Source organism: Dendropsophus ebraccatus, chromosome 1 (genome assembly GCF_027789765.1).
Source record: "Dendropsophus ebraccatus isolate aDenEbr1 chromosome 1, aDenEbr1.pat, whole genome shotgun sequence".
Lineage (NCBI taxonomy): Eukaryota > Metazoa > Chordata > Amphibia > Anura > Hylidae > Dendropsophus > Dendropsophus ebraccatus.
The window spans coordinates 7,613,737-7,638,296 of record NC_091454.1 but is presented as its reverse complement, the minus strand read 5'-3'; the positions used below and the strand labels follow the sequence as shown (position 1 = coordinate 7,638,296).

Below are 24,560 nucleotides of genomic sequence, written 5' to 3'. Positions count from 1 at the left end.
AGAGCTGCACTCACTATTCTGCAGGAATGATGCCACATGACAGACACTAATAGCAGGGGATGCTGGGTGGGGACAGTCAGTCCTTTCGCTTTGTTATCCTTGGCAGCTATAAATAAAGTTTTATGAGGAGTGATTCACAGTGAGGCCTCAGACCTGGGTGATGGATGAAGCAGTCGGTGACTCTGGGTACATGGCAGCCTGAATGTACGTGTATACATGATACAGATTACAGGGAGGCTGGGGGTATTATATAACACAGCGCCCCCGCTCATCTACAAGCCGCGTCTGGGATTACAGCTCAGACTAATAGAGCTCGGCTGTAGTACCAGACATGGCCACAGTGAGGGGGGCGCTGCTCCTGGAGGAGACCGCCACATTATCTCATCACTGATGTAAGTAACCCCGGCCGGGCAAAGGTCCCCGACTGCAACACCGTCACCTCAACCTTTAACCTGTGCAGGATCGGGGCCAACATCACGTAATATCAATATCACAGCGCAGAGGCTACGGCGCCCCGTGTGACCCCGGGCAGAGGCTACGGCGCCCCGTGTGACCCCGGGCAGAGGCTACGGCGCCCCGTGTGACCCCGGGCAGAGGCTACGGCGCCCCCTGTGACCCCGGGCAGAGGCTACGGCGCCCCCTGTGACCCCGGGCAGAGGCTACGGCGCCCCCTGTGACCCCGGGCAGAGGCTACGGCGCCCCCTGTGACCCCGGGCAGAGGCTACGGCGCCCCCTGTGACCCCGGGCAGAGGCTACGGCGCCCCCTGTGACCCCGGGCAGAGGCTACGGCGCCCCCTGTGACCCCGGGCAGAGGCTACGGCGCCCCCTGTGACCCCGGGCAGAGGCTACGGCGCCCCCTGTGACCCCGGGCAGAGGCTACGGCGCCCCCTGTGACCCCGGGCAGAGGCTACGGCGCCCCCTGTGACCCCGGGCAGAGGCTACGGCGCCCCGGGTGACCATACACTTGTAGCCTCTAGCACAGGTGACACCCCCCCCCCAGGGAGCACAGAGCTATGGCCCCTCCTAAGGGATACCTCCAGGGACACAGCTGGGGGAGGGGGGGCCCATATCTCAGGGGACACAGCTGGTGGAGGGGGGGCCATATCTCAGGGGACACAGCTGGTGGAGGGGGGGCCATATCTCAGGGGACACAGCTGGTGGAGGGGGGGCCCATATCTCAGGGGACACAGCTGGTGGAGGGGGGGCCATATCTCAGGGGACACAGCTGGTGGAGGGGGGGCCCATATCTCAGGGGACACAGCTGGTGGAGGGGGGGCCATATCTCAGGGGACACAGCTGGGGGAGGGGGGGCCCATATCTCAGGGGACACAGCTGGGGGAGGGGGGGGGGCCATATCTCAGGGGACACAGCTGGGGGAGGGGGGGGCCCATATCTCAGGGGACACAGCTGGGGGAGGGGGGGGGCCCATATCTCAGGGGACACAGCTGGGGGAGGGGGGGGGGCCCATATCTCAGGGGACACAGCTGGGGGAGGGGGGCCCATATCTCAGGGGACACAGCTGGTGGAGGGGGGGCCATATCTCAGGGGACACAGCTGGGGGAGGGGGGGGGGGGCCCATATCTCAGGGGACACAGCTGGGGGAGGGGGGGGGGGCCCATATCTCAGGGGACACAGCTGGGGGAGGGGGGGCCATATCTCAGGGGACACAGCTGGTGGAGGGGGGGCCCATATCTCAGGGGACACAGCTGGGGGAGGGGGGGCCCATATCTCAGGGGACACAGCTGGGGGAGGGGGGGGGCCCATATCTCAGGGGACACAGCTGGGGGAGGAGGGGCCCATATCTCAGGGGACACAGCTGGTGGAGGGGGGGCCATATCTCAGGGGACACAGCTGGGGGAGGGGGGGCCCATATCTCAGGGGACACAGCTGGGGGAGGGGGGGCCCATATAATTTAGGGGACACAGCTCGGGGAGGGGGGCCCATATCTCAGGGGACACAGCTCGGGGAGGGGGCCCCATATCTCAGGGGACACAGCTGGGGGAGGGGGGGCCCATATCTCAGGGGACACAGCTCGGGGAGGGGGGCCCATATCTCAGGGGACACAGCTGGGGGAGGGGGGGGCCATATCTCAGGGGACACAGCTGGGGGAGGGGGGGCCATATCTCAGGGGACACAGCTGGGGGAGGGGGGGCCCATATCTCGGGGGACACAGCTGGGGGAGGGGGGCCATATCTCGGGGGACACAGCTGGGGGAGGGGGGGGGGGGGCCCATATCTCAGGGGACACAGCTGGGGGAGGGGGGCCATATCTCGGGGGACACAGCTGGGGGAGGGGGGGGGGCCCATATCTCAGGGGACACAGCTGGGGGAGGGGGGGGCCCATATCTCAGGGGACACAGCTGGGGGAGGGGGGGGGCATGTCTCAGGGGACACAGCTGGGGGAGGGGGGGCCCATATCTCAGGGGACACAGCTGGGGGAGGGGGGGCCATATCTCAGGGGACACAGCTGGGGGAGGGGGGGCCCATATCTCAGGGGACACAGCTGGTGGAGGGGGGGGCCATGTCTCAGGGGACACAGCTGGGGAAGGGAGGGGGGGCCCATATCTCAGGGGACACAGCTGGTGGAGGGGGGGGGCCATATCTCAGGGGACACAGCTGGGGGAGGGAGGGGGGGCCCATATCTCAGGGGACACAGCTGGGGGAGGGAGGGGGGGCCCATATCTCAGGGGACACAGCTGGGGGAGGGAGGGGGGGCCCATATCTCAGGGGACACAGCTGGGGGAGGGAGGGGGGGCCCATATCTCAGGGGACACAGCTGGGGGAGGGAGGGGGGGCCCATATCTCAGGGGACACAGCTGGGGGAGGGAGGGGGGGCCCATATCTCAGGGGACACAGCTGGGGGAGGGAGGGGGGGCCCATATCTCAGGGGACACAGCTGGGGGAGGGAGGGGGGGCCCATATCTCAGGGGACACAGCTGGGGGAGGGAGGGGGGGCCCATATCTTAGGGGACACAGCTGGGGGAGGGAGGGGGGGCCCATATCTCAGGGGACACAGCTGGGGGAGGGAGGGGGGGGCCCGATATCTCAGGGGACACAGCTGGGGGAGGGAGGGGGGGGCCCATATCTCAGGGGACACAGCTGGGGGAGGGAGGGGGGGGCCCATATCTCAGGGGACACAGCTGGGGGAGGGAGGGGGGGGCCCATATCTCAGGGGACACAGCTGGGGGAGGGAGGGGGGGGGCCCATATCTCAGGGGACACAGCTGGGGGAGGGAGGGGGGGGCCCATATCTCAGGGGACACAGCTGGGGGAGGGAGGGGGGGCCCATATCTCAGGGGACACAGCTGGGGGAGGGAGGGGGGGCCCATATCTCAGGGGACACAGCTGGGGGAGGGAGGGGGGGGCCCATATCTCAGGGGACACAGCTGGGGGAGGGAGGGGGGGCCCATATCTCAGGGGACACAGCTGGGGGAGGGAGGGGGGGGCCCATATCTCAGGGGACACAGCTGGGGGAGGGAGGGGGGCCCATATCTCAGGGGACACAGCTGGGGGAGGGGGGGGGCCCATATCTCAGGGGACACAGCTGGGGGAGGGAGGGGGGGGCCCATATCTCAGGGGACACAGCTGGGGGAGGGAGGGGGGGCCCATATCTCAGGGGACACAGCTGGGGGAGGGAGGGGGGGGCCCATATCTCAGGGGACACAGCTGGGGGAGGGAGGGGGGGCCCATATCTCAGGGGACACAGCTGGGGGAGGGAGGGGGGGCCCATATCTCAGGGGACACAGCTGGGGGAGGGAGGGGGGGCCCATATCTCAGGGGACACAGCTGGGGGAGGGAGGGGGGGCCCATATCTCAGGGGACACAGCTGGGGGAGGGAGGGGGGGCCCATATCTCAGGGGACACAGCTGGGGGAGGGAGGGGGGGCCCATATCTCAGGGGACACAGCTGGGGGAGGGAGGGGGGGCCCATATCTCAGGGGACACAGCTGGGGGAGGGAGGGGGGGCCCATATCTCAGGGGACACAGCTGGGGGAGGGAGGGGGGGCCCATATCTCAGGGGACACAGCTGGGGGAGGGAGGGGGGGCCCATATCTCAGGGGACACAGCTGGGGGAGGGAGGGGGGGCCCATATCTCAGGGGACACAGCTGGGGGAGGGAGGGGGGGCCCATATCTCAGGGGACACAGCTGGGGGAGGGAGGGGGGGCCCATATCTCAGGGGACACAGCTGGGGGAGGGAGGGGGGGCCCATATCTCAGGGGACACAGCTGGGGGAGGGAGGGGGGGCCCATATCTCAGGGGACACAGCTGGGGGAGGGGGGGGCCCATATCTCGGGGGACACAGCTGGGGGAGGGGGGGCCCATATCTCAGGGGACACAGCTGGGGGAGGGGGGCCCATATCTCAGGGGACACAGCTGGGGGAGGGGGGGGCCCATATCTCGGGGGACACAGCTGGGGGAGGGGGGGCCCATATCTCAGGGGACACAGCTGGGGGAGGAGGGGGGGCCCATATCTCAGGGGACACAGCTGGGGGAGGGGGGGCCCATATCTCGGGGGACACAGCTGGGGGAGGGGGGGCCCATATCTCGGGGGACACAGCTGGGGGAGGGGGGGCCCATATCTCAGGGGACACAGCTGGGGGAGGGGGGGGCCCATATCTCAGGGGACACAGCTGGGGGAGGGGGGCCCATATCTCAGGGGACACAGCTGGGGGAGGGGGGGGCTTATCTCAGGGGACACAGCTGGGGGAGGGGGGGCCATATCTCAGGGGACACAGCTGGGGGAGGGGGGGGCACATCTCAGGGGACACAGCTGGGGGAGGGGGGGGGCACATCTCAGGGGACACAGCTGGTGGAGGGGGGGGCATGTCTCAGGGGACACAGCTGGGGGAGGGGGGGCCCATATCTCAGGGGACACAGCTGGGGGAGGGGGGGCCATATCTCAGGGGACACAGCTGGGGGAGGGGGGGGCATGTCTCAGGGGACACAGCGGGGGGAGGGGGGGGGGCCATAGCTGAGGGGACACAGCTGGGGGAGGGGGGGGGGGCCATAGCTGAGGGGACACAGCTGGGGGAGGGGGGGCCATATCTCAGGGGACACAGCTGGGGGAGGGGGGGCCATATCTCAGGGGACACAGCTGGGGGAGGGGGGGGGGCCATAGCTGAGGGGACACAGCTGGGGGAGGGGGGGCCATATCTCAGGGGACACAGCTGGGGGAGGGGGGGCCATATCTCAGGGGACACAGCTGGGGGAGGGGGGGCCCATATGTTTAGAGAAATCCAGCTGACTGTATCACAGATTATGTGATTAGATACGGTGACTCAGCAGTGTCACATCATCTACAGCCGAGCAGAGAGTGTGGTACATCATAGGCTTAGATACACAGCCCAGCAGGCAGGTATCACCCATGATAGGCTTAGATACACAGTATAGCACATGATAGGCTTAGATACACACTTATTGGGGGGCTCAGGTGAGTTCTCAGACTCCGCCCACAGATCACGTGACCTCACTGCTGACAACTCCGGCCCCTCTCTCATACACTTGTGGCAGAGTTGTCGCCCCTCACACAGGTGCCCCCCGCCGCCCCCGGTGTCTCCCCGCCGCTCTCCCTCCCCGCCGTCCCATGTGTCCCGGGATCTCACCTTGTTGGTGGGCACGGAGCGGAGCCGCTTGAAGATGGCGGCGATGTCCTGCTTGTGGGGCTCACTCATGATTCCGCCGCTCACACCGAACTACCGGCGCTGTACACGGAGGGCCACGTCAACAACCGCCGGCTACGTCACTACGACATGCCCCTTTCCCCATACGTCACCACGGAAGATCCGCCCCTCCACTGGTGACGCGTTAGAGAGGCCACGCCCTGTCTGGGGAAAGTACTACGGCTAGCTCCGCCCACTTATGTCACTGGCTGCGGAGGAAGAGATCAAACTGGGGAAGCTTAGATACACTGCTCGGCGGATGGCGTCACACCTGAGGATGGGCTGGGATACACAGTATCACACATGATGGGCTTAGATACACAGCTCAGGACACAGTAACAGACATGATGGGCTTAGATACACAGCTCAGCATACAGTATCACACATGATGGGCTTAGATACACAGCTCAGAAGACAGTATCACACATGATGGGCTTAGATACATTAGATACTTGACGGCAGTATTGGCACATGAGATGGGGCTATTACAGTGGTGGTGTATAGCAGTATTATTGGGCTCTATGCGGCAGATATACACCATGGTCTGTATGGGTCTGTCAGGGATTATGGCGGCATTAGATGGCACTATCATTAGCACATGACACCATGACTAGGGCAGTAACTGGCAGGATTATTACACCACCAGGTGGCAGTGTTATTGGGGCACTATAGGCAGCATTATTTAGAGACGACCACTATATTAGGTCTGTTTGTCACTATATGTCATGTGCTACAATAAGGCAATAAATATCAGTATTAGTGAGACACTATATGGCGGTGTTATACGGCTGGAAACAGGATACTACCATTGCTTTTGATATGTTTGACACTACTGGGTGGTGCTATTAGTATGGGCACTTTATGGCAGTATTATTTGGAGACTGTGTGGTACTGTTAGTATGGACACTATATGGCAGTATTATTTGGAGATTGGAGGGTACTATTAGTATGGGCACTATATGGCAGTATTATTTGGAGATTGGAGGGTACTATTAGTATGGGCACTATATGGCAGTATTATTTGGAAACTGGATGTCAATGTTAGTATGGGCACTATATGGCAGTATTATTTGGAGACTGTGTGGTACTGTTAGTATGGACACTATATGGCAGTATTATTTGGAGATTGGAGGGTACTATTAGTATGGGCACTATATGGCAGTATTATTTGGAGATTGGAGGGTACTATTAGTATGGGCACTATATGGCAGTATTATTTGGAGACTGTGTGGTACTGTTAGTATGGGCACTATATGGCAGTATTATTTGGAGACTGTGTGGTACTGTTAGTATGGACACTATATGGCAGTATTATTTGGAAACAGATGTCAATGTTAGTATGGGCACAATATGGCAGTATTATATGCAGATTACATGGTAATATTAGTATAAGCACTCTATGGCATTAATAGTAAAATATTACTGGACTCATAGAGATGACATAACACCAGGATCCCATCACTTCTGTGGGAAAGCACCCGACTACTCCCCCCCCCCCTCCGATTATTTATAATCAGCTGATCACCCCCCTATATACAGGCTGCAGTACATCAGGTGGGATGCGGGGAGTCCCTGTTTGGTGACCGGGTGGGGGGGGGGGCAGTATTATGTCAGTAATGTCCAGAATAAACTTTCGATTCTTCACTTCTTGTTGCTTTGTGATCGGGAGGAGAGAAAGGTGTTTTCCTGCTTCCACTTCTATCTAAAAATCTAAGAGAAGTGAAATTACAAACGTCTAATATAAAAGCCGAGCAACCCCCGTCCTCCATACAGCACCCACCGGAGACAAGTCACCTGACCGACTGACTACAATGCCGGAGCCCACCAGAGCCGCCCTGTGTCTCCTCATCCTGACAGGTAAGAGACGTAACCAGCCCATGTGTATACGGAAAGGCGGCCGTACACCTACAGCCACTGACTGTATATGGCTGAAACATTCTACTATAATACTGCCCCCTATATAAAGGAATATAACTACTATAATACTGCTCCTATATACAGGAATATACTACTATAATACTGCTCCTATATACAGGGATATAACTACTATAATACTGCTCCTATATACAGGAATATAACTACTATAATACTGCTCCTATATACAGGAATATAACTACTATAATACTGCCCCCTATATACAGGAATATAACTACTATAATACTGTTCCTATATACAGGAATATAACTACTATAATACTGCTCCTATATACAGGAATATAACTACTATAATACTGCCCCCTATATACAGGAATATAACTACTATAATACTGCTCCTATATACAGGAATATAACTACTATAATACTGCCCCCTATATACAGGAATATAACTACTATAATACTGCTCCTATATACAGGAATATAACTACTATAATACTGCCCCCTATATACAGGAATATAACTACTATAATACTGCTCCTATATACAAGAATATAACTACTATAATACTGCCCCCTATATACAGGAATATAACTACTATAATACTGCTCCCTATATACAGGAATATACTACTATAATACTGCCCACTATATACAGGAATATAACTACTATAATACTGCCTCCTATATACAGGAATATAACTACTATAATACTGCCCCCTATATACAGGAATATAACTACTATAATACTGCTCCTATATACAGGAATATAACTACTATAATACTGCCCCCTATATACAGGAATATAACTACTATAATACTGCTCCTATATACAAGAATATAACTACTATAATACTGCCCCCTATATACAGGAATATAACTACTATAATACTGCTCCCTATATACAGGAATATACTACTATAATACTGCCCACTATATACAGGAATATAACTACTATAATACTGCCTCCTATATACAGGAATATAACTACTATAATACTGCCTCCTATATACAGGGATATAACTACTATAATACTGCTCCTATATACAAGAATATAACTACTATAATACTTCTCCTATATACAAGAATATAACTACTATAATACTGCTCCTATATACAGGAATATAACTACTATAATACTGCTCCTATATACAGGAATATAACTACTATAATACTGCTCCCTATATACAGGAATATACTACTATAATACTGCCCACTATATACAGGAATATAACTACTATAATACTGCTCCTATATACAGGAATATAACTACTATAATACTGCCCCCTATATACAGGAATATAACTACTATAATACTGCTCCTATATACAGGAATATAACTACTATAATACTGCTCCTATATACAGGAATATAACTACTATAATACTGCTCCTATATACAGGAATATAGCTACTATAATACATACTGCTCCTATATACAGGGATATAACTACTATAATACTGCTCCTATATACAGGGATATAACTACTATAATACTGCTCCCTATATACAGGAATATACTACTATAATACTGCCCACTATATACAGGAATATAACTACTATAATACTGCCCACTATATACAGGAATATAACTACTATAATGCGGTTCAGGGAAGAAACAGAGTGCTGCACCTCACACCTATGGCTGATACTAGTGCCGCTTGGCTAAATAAAAAACACATCAGAATTTTGTGTATGAATTGATCAAGCCATACTGCCCCATGTACCTCGTGCCGGTATCTGATACACATGGGTCCCTACACTAAGTCCACACTGTGCCAGTCAGTGGCCACCAACCAAGTGTCTTCCCCATTCTGTGAGAGCAGCAATGGTAAGTGTAATACCATGTCCATACTTGTGTCGTTTGGGGGCAGCCTTCCCCGCCGGTGGTGCTGGTTGGGTTTTGGTGGGGCTTTTTGGGTCTGGTCCTGTGACATTGGGGTTGCAGGGCCGTTCCATGGCCTCCCTTCCCTGCATGTGCACGCTTTGCGGGGTTGGCGGTCGCTGACCGACACGGTGTGGAGTTAGCGTAGGGACCCGTGTGGACCAGAGGACCTGCGCGGTGGTACACGGGGCAATATGGCTTGATCAATTCATATACAGACACTCTGGTGTTGATTTTTAATATAGGCCTAGCGGCATTAATATCAGCCATAGATGGGATGTGCAGCCGTTCCATTCTCTCCAGTTCGTGTATAACTACTATAATACTGCTCCTATATACAGGAATATAACTGCTATAATACTGCTCCTATATACAGGAATATAACTACTATAATACTGCCCCCTATATACAGGAATATAACTACTATAATACTGCTCCTATATACAGGGATATAACTACTATAATACTGCTCCTATATACAGGAATATAACTACTATAATACTGCTCCTATATACAAGAATATAACTACTATAATACTGCCCCCTATATACAGCAATATAACTACTATAATACTGCCCCTATATACAGGAATATAACTACTATAATACTATATGTATAATACTGCCCCCTATGTATAATACTGCACACTTCCCCTCCTCTGTATAATCTGTATGTGTTACAGATCTCTCGCTATCAGCCGGAGCGGTGACGGCCATTGTGGGTGGTGCGGTGACGTTACCCTGTGGGTACTCTTTAGATGGCGGTACTACCTCCATGTGCTGGGGTCGGGGTCAGTGCCCGAACTCTAAATGTAGCAGTGCCATCATCTGGACAGACGGCCGCTCAGTCACCTGGAGGGAATCGGACAAGTATCAGCTGCTGGGGGAGGTGGAGGAGGGCAATGTGACCCTGACCATCACTGCCGTGACCCCTGAGGATGCCGGAAACTACTGCTGCCGGGTGGAGATCCCGGGAATCTTCAATGACCAGAAAACAGAGATGACTGTGGAGATCAGAGAAGGTGAGGCTCCCGCTAAGGCCTGTCCACTTCTCATCTGATTCTGTGACTTAAATCTGTGCCTGGGAAGCTGGGGGATCAGCAGCACAGACAGGGTTAACATTTCCCACATTCAGCTTTCCCCGACTCCTGAATGATGAATGTTTCTTCTTTGCAGATATCTTAATTGTCAGCCCGTCCCCCAGCACCGTGTCTGCAACCACAAAGGTAACATCCTGTATTATCCTCCAGAGCTGCACTCACTATTCTGCTGGTGGGGTCACTGTGTACGTACATTACTGATCCTGAGTTACATCCTGTATTATACCCCAGAGCTGCACTCACTATTCTGCTGGTGGGGTCACTGTGTACATACATTACATTACTGATCCTGAGTTACATCCTGTATTATACCCCAGAGCTGCACTCACTATTCTGCTGGTGGGGTCACTGTGTACATACATTACTGATCCTGTATTATCCTCCAGAGCTGCACTCACTGTTCTGATGGTGGGGTCACTGTATATTACATATGTTCTGTTGCAGGGTACAGGTAGTTATCACCCGGTGGTATTGGCCGTTGTTGCTCTGGTCATCGCTCTCCCCATCCTCTTCGGGTTCCTGATATATAGAAGTAAGTCCTATAGACTCTCCGACTCCTTCTCTATGGTCTGCGGAGGAGGGGGCTCTGGGCGCGCTGCAGTCTGTGGAGGAGGGGGCTCTGGGCGCGCTGTGCTCTGTGGAGGAGGGGGCTCTGGGCGCTGCGGTCTGCGGAGGAGGGGGCTCTGGGCGCACGCTGCAGTCTGCGGAGGAGGGGGCTCTGGGCGCTGCGGTCTGCGGAGGAGGGGGCTCTGGGCGCTGCGGTCTGCGGAGGAGGGGGCTCTGGGCGCACGCTGCGGTCTGTGGAGGAGGGGGCTCTGGGCGCTGTGATCTGCGGAGGAGGGGGCTCTGGGCGCTGCGGTCTGCGGAGGAGGGGGCTCTGGGCGCTGCGGTCTGCGGAGGAGGGGGCTCTGGGCGCTGTGATCTGCGGAGGAGGGGGCTCTGGGCGCTGCGGTCTGCAGAGGAGGGGGCTCTGGGCGCTGCGGTCTGCGGAGGAGGGGGCTCTGGGCGCACGCTGCAGTCTGTGGAGGAGGGGGCTCTGGGTGCTGCGGTCTGCGGAGGAGGGGGCTCTGGGCGCTGCGGTCTGCAGAGGAGGGGGCTCTGGGCGCTGCGGTCTGCGGAGGAGGGGGCTCTGGGCGCACGCTGCAGTCTGTGGAGGAGGGGGCTCTGGGCGCACGCTGCAGTCTGTGGAGGAGGGGGCTCTGGGTGCGGTCTATGGAGAAGGGGGCTCTGGGCGCTGCAGTCTGTGGAGGAGGGGGCTCTGGGCGCTGCAGTCTGTGGAGGAGGGGGCTCTGGGTGCGGTCTATGGAGAAGGGGGCTCTGGGCGCTGCGGTCTTTGGAGGAGGGGGCTCTGGGCGCTGCGGTCTGCGGAGGAGGGGGCTCTGGGCGCTGCGGTCTGTGGAGGAGGGGGCTCTGGGCGCTGTGGTCTGTGGAGGAGGGGGCTCTGGGCGCTGTGGTCTGTGGAGGAGGGGGCTCTGGGCGCTGCGGTCTTTGGAGGAGGGGGCTCTGGGCGCTGCGGTCTGCGGAGGAGGGGGCTCTGGGCGCTGCGGTCTGTGGAGGAGGGGGCTCTGGGCGCTGTGGTCTGTGGAGGAGGGGGCTCTGGGCTCTCACTGTCCGTACAATATGTCGTCTATATAGCGCACCCCTCCTCCTCCTATATCAATATTTATGTTTTTTAAAAATGTTTTTGTATTTTTTTTCACCCAGATCGACACCTTGAAAAGCAGATCAGCAGCCTGTCCAGGTAGGGTGGGGAGGGGGCAGTGTATGGAGTCTCTGCTGTGGGGTGGGGGAGGGGGCAGTGTATGGAGTCTCTGCTGTAGGGTGGGGGAGGGGGCAGTGTATGGAGTCTCTGCTGTGGGGTGGGGAGGGGGCAGTGTATGGAGTCTCTGCTGTGGGGTGGGGGAGGGGGCAGTGTATGGAGTCTCTGCTGTGGGGTGGGGGAGGGGGCAGTGTATGGAGTCTCTGCTGTATGGTGGGGAGGGGGCAGTGTATGGAGTCTCTGCTGTGGGGTGGGGAGGGGGCAGTGTATGGAGTCTCTGCTGTATGGTGGGGGAGGGGGCAGTGTATGGAGTCTCTGCTGTGGGGTGGGGGAGGGGGCAGTGTATGGAGTCTCTGCTGTAGGGTGGGGGAGGGGGCAGTGTATGGAGTCTCTGCTGTGGGGTGGGGGAGGGGGCAGTGTATGGAGTCTCTGCTGTGGGGTGGGGAGGGGGCAGTGTATGGAGTCTCTGCTGTGGGGTGGGGGAGGGGGCAGTGTATGGAGTCTCTGCTGTGGGGTGGGGGAGGGGGCAGTGTATGGAGTCTCTGCTGTGGGGTGGGGGAGGGGGCAGTGTATGGAGTCTCTGCTGTGGGGTGGGGAGGGGGCAGTGTATGGAGTCTCTGCTGTGGGGTGGGGGAGGGGGCAGTGTATGGAGTCTCTGCTGTAGGGTGGGGGAGGGGGCAGTGTATGGAGTCTCTGCTGTGGGGTGGGGAGGGGGCAGTGTATGGAGTCTCTGCTGTGGGGTGGGGGAGGGGGCAGTGTATGGAGTCTCTGCTGTGGGGTGGGGGAGGGGGCAGTGTATGGAGTCTCTGCTGTATGGTGGGGAGGGGGCAGTGTATGGAGTCTCTGCTGTGGGGTGGGGAGGGGGCAGTGTATGGAGTCTCTGCTGTGGGGTGGGGAGGGGGCAGTGTATGGAGTCTCTGCTGTAGGGTGGGGGAGGGGGCAGTGTATGGAGTCTCTGCTGTATGGTGGGGGAGGGGGCAGTGTATGGAGTCTCTGCTGTGGGGTGGGGGAGGGGGCAGTGTATGGAGTCTCTGCTGTAGGGTGGGGGAGGGGGCAGTGTATGGAGTCTCTGCTGTGGGGTGGGGGAGGGGGCAGTGTATGGAGTCTCTGCTGTGGGGTGGGGAGGGGGCAGTGTATGGAGTCTCTGCTGTGGGGTGGGGGAGGGGGCAGTGTATGGAGTCTCTGCTGTGGGGTGGGGGAGGGGGCAGTGTATGGAGTCTCTGCTGTGGGGTGGGGGAGGGGGCCGTGTATGGAGTCTCTGCTGTGGGGTGGGGAGGGGGCAGTGTATGGAGTCTCTGCTGTGGGGTGGGGGAGGGGGCAGTGTATGGAGTCTCTGCTGTGGGGTGGGGGAGGGGGCAGTGTATGGAGTCTCTGCTGTGGGGTGGGGGAGGGGGCAGTGTATGGAGTCTCTGCTGTATGGTGGGGAGGGGGCAGTGTATGGAGTCTCTGCTGTAGGGTGGGGGAGGGGGCAGTGTATGGAGACCTTGCTGTAGGGTGGGGGAGGGGGCAGTGTATGGAGTCTCTGCTGTGGGGTGGGGGAGGGGGCAGTGTATGGAGTCTCTGCTGTGGGGTGGGGGAGGGGGCAGTGTATGGAGTCTCTGCTGTGGGGTGGGGGAGGGGGCAGTGTATGGAGTCTCTGCTGTAGGGTGGGGGAGGGGGCAGTGTATGGAGTCTCTGCTGTAGGGTGGGGGAGGGGGCAGTGTATGGAGTCTCTGCTGTGGGGTGGGGGAGGGGGCAGTGTATGGAGTCTCTGCTGTAGTCTAGCCTGGGGATCAGGACTGTGTCGCCCCCTTGTGGACTATGATGTCTTCTTCTGTCTTCCAGTACAGTGTCTGCCCTGAGTCTGAGGACCCTGGAAGCTGCTCCAGTCGTGGAGAACATATATGAGAAGATGATGGCGTCCTGAGGCCCCGCCCCCTATCACTGTGACATCCCGTTGGTGGATTATAATGGGGGGGGGGGTCTTTGTATATAAATGTAATAAACAATGTTCTATAACTCCACATACAATCCCAGCACCTCTGTATAACCAGAAGACTTTCCTATAACTACTAAACCGCCATATAACTACTACACCGCCATATACCAGGTATGACTGCATAGAACTACTACACCGCCATATAACTTCTACACCGCCATATACCAGGTATGACTGCATATAACTACTACACTGCCATATAGCTACTACACCACCATATAACAGGTATGACTGCATAGAACTACTACACCGCCATATAACTTCTACACCGCCATATACCAGGTATGACTACATATAACTACTACACTGCCATATAACTACTACACCGCCATATACCAGGTATGACTGCATATAACTACTACACCGCCATATAGCTACTACACCGCCATATACCAGGTATGACTACATATAACTACTACACTGCCATATAACAGGTATGACTGCATATAACTACTACACCACCATATAACTACTACACCACCATATACCAGGTATGACTGCATATAACTACTACACCGCCATATAACAGGTATGACTGCATATAACTACTACACCACCATATAGCTACTACACCCCCATATACCAGGTATGACTGCATATAACTACTACACCGCCATATACCAGGTATGACTGCATAGAACTACTAACAACCAATACGAGTGCTGCAACCATCAACTAGTGAGTCTAGTGATAACCAATACGAGTGCTGCAACCATCAAGTAGTGATGTGGTGTACCCCCGGTGTGATGTTATATTGGAGGAGCGGCCGGTCACTTCCTAGGTGTTGTAGTGTGACGCCACTTCTATGGTGGATGGCCGAGATACAGCCGGACCTTAGGTTCTTGTCACGTGACGCGAGTGCCTGGTGGGCACACACTCTGCTCTACCGGGAGGTTGGAGGATGAGGTAGAATACTTGTAAGAAGAAGAAGAACACCTGTGCCCGTGTATTGACCTTTGACTTCAGTCTTCACACCACCTTATGCCCACTAGACTCGGCTGAACCTTCCTAATGGGTGAAACAGGCCCCAGACCTTGTTACCTGGGATGAGCAGAATGCACATACATAATATAGCAACATCTAGTGGTGAAACTTGGTACTACCTTCATCACTACAACAATACAATAAGTACAGACTTTTGCGAAGGGTGTATATATCTACAACACCCCTAGTGGGACACCACAGAGACCCTAGTGATGAGCAATACGAGTGCTGCAACTATCAACTAGTGAGTCTAGTGATAACCAATACGAGTGCTGCAACCATCAAGTAGTGACCCTAGTGATAACCAATAAGAGTGCTGCAACTATCAAGTAGTGACCATAGTGATAACCAATAAGAGTGCTGCAACCATCAAGTGGCGACCCTAGTAATAACCAATAAGAGTGCTGCAACCATCAAGTGGCGACCCTAGTAATAACCAATAAGAGTGCTGCAACCATCAAGTAGTGACCATAGTGACACTACTGTAGTGGCCATGTCTATGCAGATGTGGTGCATTGGTGGTCGGTGGTCTCGCCCCATGCTGGGACCCTCACACATACAGCTGTATACATCAGTCAGCGACTATGTATGTCGGACATCCTGTGCACAGTGACCACCAGACACACTTCCTGCCAGTAATCTGCACGGCCGTCACTCGTCCTAATGTCACAGACAATGATGTATCGCGGTCTCCTTACTGTTGGACTGAGCCTCCTGTTTCACCCAGGTAGGAAGACATCATGTAACCTGGTATCCATGTGTGCCCTGACATTAGTCCTCCAGCGGTAGAGCCATATAACTCTACTGTGCTTCCCCAGCTTTCCTAGGATCGGATAAGGTGCAATCACTAGGAGGAATCGTGCAGATCCCCTGCAAGTATACAGTGCAGAAGTATCCGTATACCATGTGCTGGGGCCAGGGGGGCTGCACATTCTTCAGCTGTAATACGGAGATCATCAGGACCGATGGCGGCACAGTCACCTGGAGGAGGTCTGAGAAATACCACATACTGGGGGACATGGAGGACGGCGACGTGACCCTGACCATAACCGGGGCCACTCTGCACGACACCGGGACCTACTGCTGCCGGGTGGAGATACCGGGACTGTTCAACGACCTGAAGATAGAAAGAAATGTGGGCAAAGGTGACATCAGTATTATAGTAGTTATATTCCTGTATATAGGGGGCAGTATTATAGTAGTTATATTCCTGTATATAGGAGCAGTATTATAGTAGTTATATTCCTGTATATAGGAGCAGTATTATAGTAGTTATATTCCTGTATATAGGGGGGCAGTATTATAGTAGTTATATTCCTGTATATAGGAGCAGTATTATAGTAGTTATATTCCTGTATATAGGAGCAGTATTATAGTAGTTATATTCCTGTATATAGGAGCAGTATTATAGTAGTTATATTCCTGTATATAGGAGCAGGATTATAGTAGTTATATTCCTGTATATAGGAGCAGGATTATAGTAGTTATATTCCTGTATATAGGAGCAGTATTATAGTAGTTATATTCCTGTATATAGGAGCAGTATTATAGTAGTTATATTCCTGTATATAGGAGCAGTATTATAGTTGTTATATTCCTGTATATAGGGGGCAGTATTATAGTAGTTATATTCCTGTATATAGGAGCAGGATTATAGTAGTTATATTCCTGTATATAGGAGCAGGATTATAGTAGTTATATTCCTGTATATAGGAGCAGTATTATAGTAGTTATATTCCTGTATATAGGGAGCAGTATTATAGTAGTTATATTCCTGTATATAGGAGCAGTATTATAGTAGTTATATTCCTGTATATAGGAGCAGTATTATAGTAGTTATATTCCTGTATATAGGGGGGCAGTATTATAGTAGTTATATTCCTGTATATAGGAGCAGTATTATAGTAGTTATATTCCTGTATATAGGAGCAGTATTATAGTAGTTATATTCCTGTATATAGGAGCAGTATTATAGTAGTTATATTCCTGTATATAGGAGCAGGATTATAGTAGTTATATTCCTGTATATAGGAGCAGTATTATAGTAGTTATATTCCTGTATATAGGAGCAGTATTATAGTAGTTATATCCCTGTATATAGGAGCAGTATTATAGTAGTATATTCCTGTATATATGGGGCAGTATTATAGTAGTTATATCCTTGTATATAGGAGCAGTATTATAGTAGTTATATTCCTGTATATAGGAGCAGTATTATAGTAGTTATATTCCTGTATATAGGAGCAGTATTATAGTAGTATATCCCTGTATATAGGAGCAGTATTATAGTAGTTATATTCCTGTATATAGGAGCAGTATTATAGTAGTTATATTCCTGTATATAGGAGCAGTATTATAGTAGTTATATTCCTGTATATAGGAGCAGTATTATAGTAGTATATTCCTGTATATAGGAGCAGTATTATAGGAGTTATATCCCTGTATATAGGAGCAGTATTATAGTAGTTATATTCCTGTATATAGGGAGCAGTATTATAGTAGTTATATTCCTGTATATAGGAGCAGTATTATAGTAGTATATTCCTGTATATAGGAGCAGTATTATAGTAGTATATTCCTGTATATAGGAGCAGTATTATAGTAGTATATTCCTGTATATAGGAGCAGTATTATAGTAGTTATATTCCTGTATATAGGAGAAGTATTATAGTAGTATATTCCTGTATATAGGAGCAGTATTATAGTAGTTATATTCCTGTATATAGGAGCAGTATTATAGTAGTATATTCCTGTATATAGGAGCAGTATTATAGTAGTTATATTCCTGTATATAGGAGCAGTATTATAGTAGTTATATTCCTGTATATAGGAGCAGTATTATAGTAGTTATATCCCTGTATATAGGGGGCAGTATTATAGTAGTTATATTCCTGTATATAGGGAGCAGTATTATAGTAGTTATATCCCTGTATATAGGGGCAGTATTATAGTAGTTATATCCCTGTATATAGGAGCAGTATTATAGTAGTTATATTCCTGTATATAGGAGCAGTATTATAGTAGTTATATTCCTGTATATAGGGGGCAGTATTATAGTAGTTATATTCCTGTATATAGGAGCAGTATTATAGTAGTTATATTCCTGTATATAGGGGGCAGTATTATAGTAGTTATATTCCTGTATATAGGAGCAGTATTATAGTTGTTATATTCCTGTATATAGGAGGCAGTATTATAGTAGTTATATTCCTGTATATAGGAGCAGTATTATAGTAGTATATTCCTGTATATAGGAGCAGTATTATAGTAGTATATTCCTGTATATAGGAGCAGTATTATAGCAGTTATATTCCTGTATACAGGGGGCAGTATTATAGGTCTCATACGTTGCATATAGTGCCGCTATTATTGTAGCAATGTAATTGTAAACCTCTACACTTTTTGCATTCTGTTTCAGAGCATGTGGAGGAGGAGGATGATATCAATGATCCAAGAGTTGCTCTGGTTTATATCCCTCAGGAATCTGTACTGTCTTACCCTAAATTCGCTCACAAGGAAATTGAGGTACCTGTGATTCTATGACACCTTACAAAAAGAGACAGGGAGGCAGCACTATCTGTTTATCATTACAGGGAGAGACAGGGAGGCAGCACTATCTGTATATCATTACAGGGAGAGACAGGGAGGCAGCACTATCTGTATAGAATTGCAGGGAGAGACAGGGAGGCAGCACTATCTGTATATCATTACAGGGAGGCAGCACTATCTGTATAGAATTGCAGGGAGAGACAGGGAGGCAGCACTATCTGTATATCATTGCAGGGAGAGACAGGGAGGCAGCACTATCTGTATATCATTACAGGGAGGCAGCATTATCTGTATATCATTACAGGGAGAGACAGGGAGGCAGCACTATCTGTATAGAATTGCAGGGAGAGACAGGGAGGCAGCACTATCTGTATAGAATTGCAGGGAGAGACAGGGAGGCAGCACTATCTGTATATCATTACAGGGAGAGACAGGGAGGCAGCACTATCTGTATATCATTGCAGGGAGAGACAGGGAGGCAGCACTATCTGTATATCATTACAGGGAGAGACAGAGGCAGCACTATCTGTATAGAATTGCAGAGAGAGACAGGGAGGCAGCACTATCTGTATATCATTACAGGGAGAGACAGAGGCAGCACTATCTGTATAGAATTGCAGAGAGAGACAGGGAGGCAGCACTATCTGTAGATCATTACAGGGAGGCAGCACTATCTGTATATCATTGCAGGGAGAGACAGGGAGGCAGCACTATCTGTATAGAATTGCAGGGAGAGACAGGGAGGCAGCACTATCTGTATAGAATTGCAGGGAGAGACAGGGAGGCAGCACTATCTGTATATCATTACAGGGAGGCAGCACTATCTGTATAGAATTGCAGGGAGAGACAGGGAGGCAGCCCTATCTGTATATCATTGCAGGGAGAGACAGGGAGGCAGCACTATCTGTATATCATTGCAGGGAGAGACAGGGAGGCAGCACTATCTGTATATCATTACAGGGAGAGACAGAGGCAGCACTATCTGAAGATCATTGCATGGAGAGACAGAGGCAGCACTATCTGTAGATCATTACAGGGAGAGACAGGGAGGCAGCACTATCTGTATAGAATTGCAGGGAGAGACAGGGAGGCAGCACTATCTGTATATCATTACAGGGAGGCAGCACTATCTGTATAGAATTGCAGGGAGAGACAGGGAGGCAGCACTATCTGTATATCATTACAGTGAGGCAGCATTATCTGTATATCATTACAGTGAGGCAGCACTATCTGTAGATCATTGCATGGAGAGACAGGGAGGCAGCACTATCTGTATATCATTACAGTGAGGCAGCACTATCTGTATAGAATTGCAGGGAGAGACAGGGAGGCAGCACTATCTGTATATCATTACAGGGAGGCAGCACTATCTGTATATCATTACAGGGAGGCAGCACTATCTGTATAGAATTGCAGGGAGAGACAGGGAGGCAGCACTATCTGTATATCATTACAGGGAGGCAGCATTATCTGTATAGAATTGCAGGGAGAGACAGGGAGGCAGCACTATCTGTATATCATTACAGGGAGACAGCACTATCTGTATAGAATTGCAGGGAGAGACAGGGAGGCAGCACTATCTGTATATCATTGCAGGGAGAGACAGGGAGGCAGAACTATCTGTATATCATTACAGGGAGAGACAGAGGCAGCACTATCTGTATAGAATTGCAGGGAGAGACAGGGAGGCAGCACTATCTGTATATCATTACAGGGAGACAGCACTATCTGTATAGAATTGCAGGGAGAGACAGGGAGGCAGCACTATCTGTATATCATTGCAGGGAGAGACAGGGAGGCAGAACTATCTGTATATCATTACAGGGAGGCAGCACTATCTGTATAGAATTGCAGGGAGAGACAGGGAGGCAGCACTATCTGTATATCATTGCAGGGAGAGACAGGGAGGCAGAACTATCTGTATATCATTACAGGGAGAGACAGAGGCAGCACTATCTGTATAGAATTGCAGAGAGAGACAGGGAGGCAGCACTATCTGTAGATCATTACAGGGAGGCAGCACTATCTGTATATCATTGCAGGGAGAGACAGGGAGGCAGCACTATCTGTATAGAATTGCAGGGAGAGACAGGGAGGCAGCACTATCTGTATATCATTACAGGGAGGCAGCACTATCTGTATATCATTGCAGGGAGAGACAGGGAGGCAGCACTATCTGTATATCATTGCAGGGAGAGACAGGGAGGCAGCACTATCTCTATATCATTACAGGGAGAGACAGGGAGGCAGCACTATCTGTAGATCATTACAGGGAGAGACAGGGAGGCAGCACTATCTGTATATCATTACAGGGAGAGACAGAGGCAGCACTATCTGTAGATCATTGCATGGAGAGACAGAGGCAGCACTATCTGTAGATCATTACAGTGAGGCAGCACTATCTGTATAGAATTGCAGGGAGAGACAGTGAGGCAGCACTATCTGTAGATCATTGCATGGAGAGACAGGGAGGCAGTACTATCTGTAGATCATTACAGGGAGGCAGCACTATCTGTATGTCATTACAGGGAGAGACAGGGAGGCAGTACTATCTGTATACCATTACAGGGAGGCAGCACTATCTGTATATCATTACAGGGAGGCAGTACTATCTGTATACCATTACAGGGAGGCAGCACTATCTGTATACCATTACAGGGAGGTAGCACTATCTGTATATCATTACAGGGAGAGACAGGGAGGCAATACTATCTGTATACCATTACAGGGAGGCAGCACTATCTGTATACCATTACAGGGAGGCAGCACTATCTGTATACCATTACAGGGAGGTAGCACTATCTGTATATCGTTGCATGGAGAGACAGGGAGGCAGCACTATCTGTATATCATTACAGGGAGGCAGCACTATCTGTATATCATTACAGGGAGAGACAGGGAGGCAGCACTATCTGTATATCATTACAGGGAGAGACAGGGAGGCAGCATTATCAGCTTCTACATTATATACACGGCTTTCTCTTTTACTTCTTTTATCTTCCAGAAAACGTCTGAGGAGGACGAGCCTCACATCTCCACAGACCCCGGGGGGACAGAAACGCTGCAATATACAGTAAGTGAGCGGATTCCTGTAGCCTATAGAACCTGCATCCGTGTCAGTATCTCAGCAGCACAGAGTATTTCAGGAGAGAAGCCAGAGGCTGGATGTTACCGACCTATTGGATTATACATAACCCGTCTTCTGATATGTTGCACAGATGCGCACAATTCAGTATGGAATTAAAGGAGTACTCCAGTGAAAAATATTATTTAAAGTCAATTGGTTTCAAAGTGTTATATAGATTTGTAATTTAATTCTGTTTAAAAATATCCAGTTCTCCAGTACTTATCAGCAGCTGTATGTCCTGCAGGAAGTGGTGTATTCTCTCCAGTCTGACACAGTGCTCTCTGCTGCCACCTCTGTCCATGTCAGGAACTGTCCAGAGCAGGAGAGGTTTTCTATGTGGATTTGCTGCTGTTCTGGACAGTTCCTGACATGGACAGAGGTGGCAGCAGAGAGAGAATACACCATTTCCTGCAGGACATACAGCAGCTGATACGTACTGGAGATTTTTAAACAGAAGTAAATTACAAATCTATATAACATTTTGAAACCAGTTAATTTAAAAGAAAGATTTCGCTGGAGTTCCCCTTTAAGTATAAGACAATGTGTCGGCCGTGGGGGGTTGTTGCTTTACAAATGTAATCAGAGGTGTAAATCTTCCTCCTAGGAACCGTCCCCTCCTGAGGTGAGGACCACCAGCCCCCCCAATACAGACGAGGGGACCAGCAGATCACCAGTCATTGTTATAGTAAGTGGAGCAGGTGATCCCGTCCGTCATGTAAGATTATGGGCGGACAACTTCTGGCCGTCCTTCGTATTCATCTCATTCTCCTAACATCTATTCACTCTATACTCCAGGAGGCGGCTGAGAGACCTTACCTGCCCACCATGATAAGGGGCACCGTCATCTTCTCCCTCACCTTCCTGCCGCTGCTCATCTACTCCTGTAAGTGCCCCATATCCCAGGGCTTCTATATAGTCAGGACCCCCCTGGGATCAGCAATTAGTGTATGATCAGTGATGATCCAACCCCCCGCCAAGTAACAGGGTCACAGATACTACTGCAGGCCACAGGTTTAGGGATAGCTAGAACTTAAAGGGAAGTTGTCATAAGAAATTTATTTTAAAGAAGTTTTGGTGACAATTTTCCTAATTTCTCATTTCTATTATAAAATAATCCTGAGATCTTGCAGTTCTCATTCTCACCACTGGGGCTAAAACTAAGCTGAGACTTCCTGTGGTGATAAGAGGAGGCTGCTGTAAAGTGATCTGTACAGCATTGCAGCGTCATGTGACACCAGTAGATAAAAGGAGACAATAGCAGCTCCCTGTGAAATGACCTTCACAGTTCAGAGCGCGCTCAGTAATGTCTCACAGGGACAGAGTCTATTATCATCTATAAAAAGAAATAAGGTGTCTCGTGGAATCCTATAACGTGCAGATGTGTGACAAAAGCATAGGTGGACTCTCACCTCTAAGCCCCTTGGGCTGTGTAAAAAAAAAAAAAAAAGTAAAAACGTACATATTTTCACCCATTTCGATGAGTTGCCGTAAAGCATGGCACTAAATGCTGTTAGCAGCCCAGGCAATATGGCTGCCCCCATAACTAAAAAATAAAAAAAATTGTCAAAATAGTAACAGATTACTATAAGAGAACAAGTCTTAGTATCTGACTAATCAATAAAGGCAAATTTAGGTGAAAATTTAAGACGCTAAAGGGAATGGGGAACCTTTGGACCTCCAGCTGATGCAAAACTACAATTCCGAAGCTTTGGCTGTCCAGGCATGATGGGAATTGTAGTTTTTCAACCGCTGGAGGGCCGGAGTTTGACACCTGTTCTACACAATGAAATAGTCTAAAGATAGATTCTCTTCACAGGTATAATAAAGGGGAACAAGAGGGAAAACTCCTGAAGATGTGACCTACATTGTACCGACTGCCATGTTACCCCAACAAGAGCCTTGTCCTGCACCCTCACAGCCACAAGGAAAAACTGGTGGTGGTGAGGGAAACTTGTGTCTTATTAAATGAGAAACTTTCTTGGGGCAGCCATCTTTAATACAGGGTGCGCACTGTGTGACTGCTGTAACAAGTAGGAGTGGACGGAAGTGTTCATAGACCCACAGTGTATATAAAGTGATGAGTACAGAGACTACAGGACAAGGGAGCCATGTACAGAGTGAGTACTCAGCCGACCACCACTCCTGGAGTGTCCAGGCGGTGTATGGTGGCCACCCAACCTGGTTGATCACTCCAGTTCCAGCTGTCCAATACTAGTGGCTCTAGTGTCCCATCGTCTACTGGTTATATGGTTAATGGAAGGCACTGACGGGGGAAAGACAACTGCTTAGGCATTAGGGCCCAGAATGTTACAGGGAGGGGGTTGATCCACTGCATCATATGATGGCTCTATAGTCTTACAGTAAGGAATCCAGTCAGTAATGGATAGCCCTTCCCTCTAGAGGTACCCAATGCCGCAAGTCATGAAGGGGCCAACACTTTCCTCTGCTGACAGTCCCAATCTACAGAGTAAAGCCGAAGAGTAAGGACTGGTCAGTCCCTGCATGCTCCAATACAACCAATGTTGTGTTACACAAAGTCACAAGATCAGATGGAAAAAGTTCATTCTCAGGATGAATAGAGCATTACATGTACAACCAGCCCTTCATAGTTGTGATCAGTGGAGATCCCGACCCATCTAGTGTAGGAGC

The 24,560-nt window shown here is 51.2% G+C and overlaps 2 protein-coding genes and 1 long non-coding RNA gene across 6 annotated transcripts in view; 2 read left to right on the top strand and 1 right to left on the bottom strand.

Moving 5' to 3' along the window:
- Positions 1–5,758, bottom strand: part of ARFGAP3 (ARF GTPase activating protein 3) — a 23,087-nt gene extending 17,329 nt beyond the window's left edge. For all 3 annotated transcript variants that reach the window (XM_069965611.1, XM_069965630.1, XM_069965620.1), the window contains exon 1: positions 5,602–5,758. In XM_069965611.1, coding sequence (XP_069821712.1) covers positions 5,602–5,670 — 69 coding nt within the window. In that variant the 5' untranslated portion in view covers positions 5,671–5,758. The remainder of the gene's footprint in view (positions 1–5,601) is intronic.
- A 1,048-nt stretch (positions 5,759–6,806) lies between these two features.
- LOC138771794 (hepatitis A virus cellular receptor 1 homolog) lies at positions 6,807–14,203 on the top strand. Of its 2 annotated transcripts, none has more exons than XM_069951807.1 (6): positions 6,807–7,515; positions 10,098–10,436; positions 10,591–10,640; positions 10,959–11,046; positions 12,219–12,255; positions 14,103–14,203. In XM_069951807.1, the coding sequence occupies exons 1-6, from the start codon at positions 7,470–7,472 to the stop codon at positions 14,158–14,160; spliced, it is 618 nt and encodes a 205-aa protein (XP_069807908.1). In that variant the 5' UTR covers positions 6,807–7,469; the 3' UTR covers positions 14,161–14,203. The 2 variants fall into 2 exon arrangements, with proteins under 2 accessions (XP_069807908.1, XP_069807901.1); XM_069951800.1 differs by having other exon boundaries at positions 14,098–14,203.
- Positions 14,204–21,784: 7,581 nt separating this feature from the next.
- LOC138771788 (uncharacterized) lies at positions 21,785–23,889 on the top strand. The gene is made up of 4 exons (XR_011359679.1): positions 21,785–21,857; positions 22,516–22,596; positions 22,707–22,794; positions 23,728–23,889. It is a non-coding gene; the product is annotated as an uncharacterized lncRNA (long non-coding RNA).
- Positions 23,890–24,560: the final 671 nt, after the last annotated feature.

What these genes read in the sequence shown, in the direction of transcription:
- LOC138771794 (XM_069951800.1), top strand. Translation starts at nt 7,470, where the DNA reads ATGCCGGAGCCCACCAGAGCCGCCCTGTGTCTCCTCATCCTGACAG. An exon ending in GACTGTGGAGATCAGAGAAG is followed by an intron (nt 10,437 to 10,590) that starts GTGAGGCTCCCG and finishes TCTTCTTTGCAG; the next exon opens with ATATCTTAATTGTCAGCCCG. An exon ending in CAGATCAGCAGCCTGTCCAG is followed by an intron (nt 12,256 to 14,097) that starts GTAGGGTGGGGA and finishes TCTGTCTTCCAG; the next exon opens with TACAGTGTCTGCCCTGAGTC.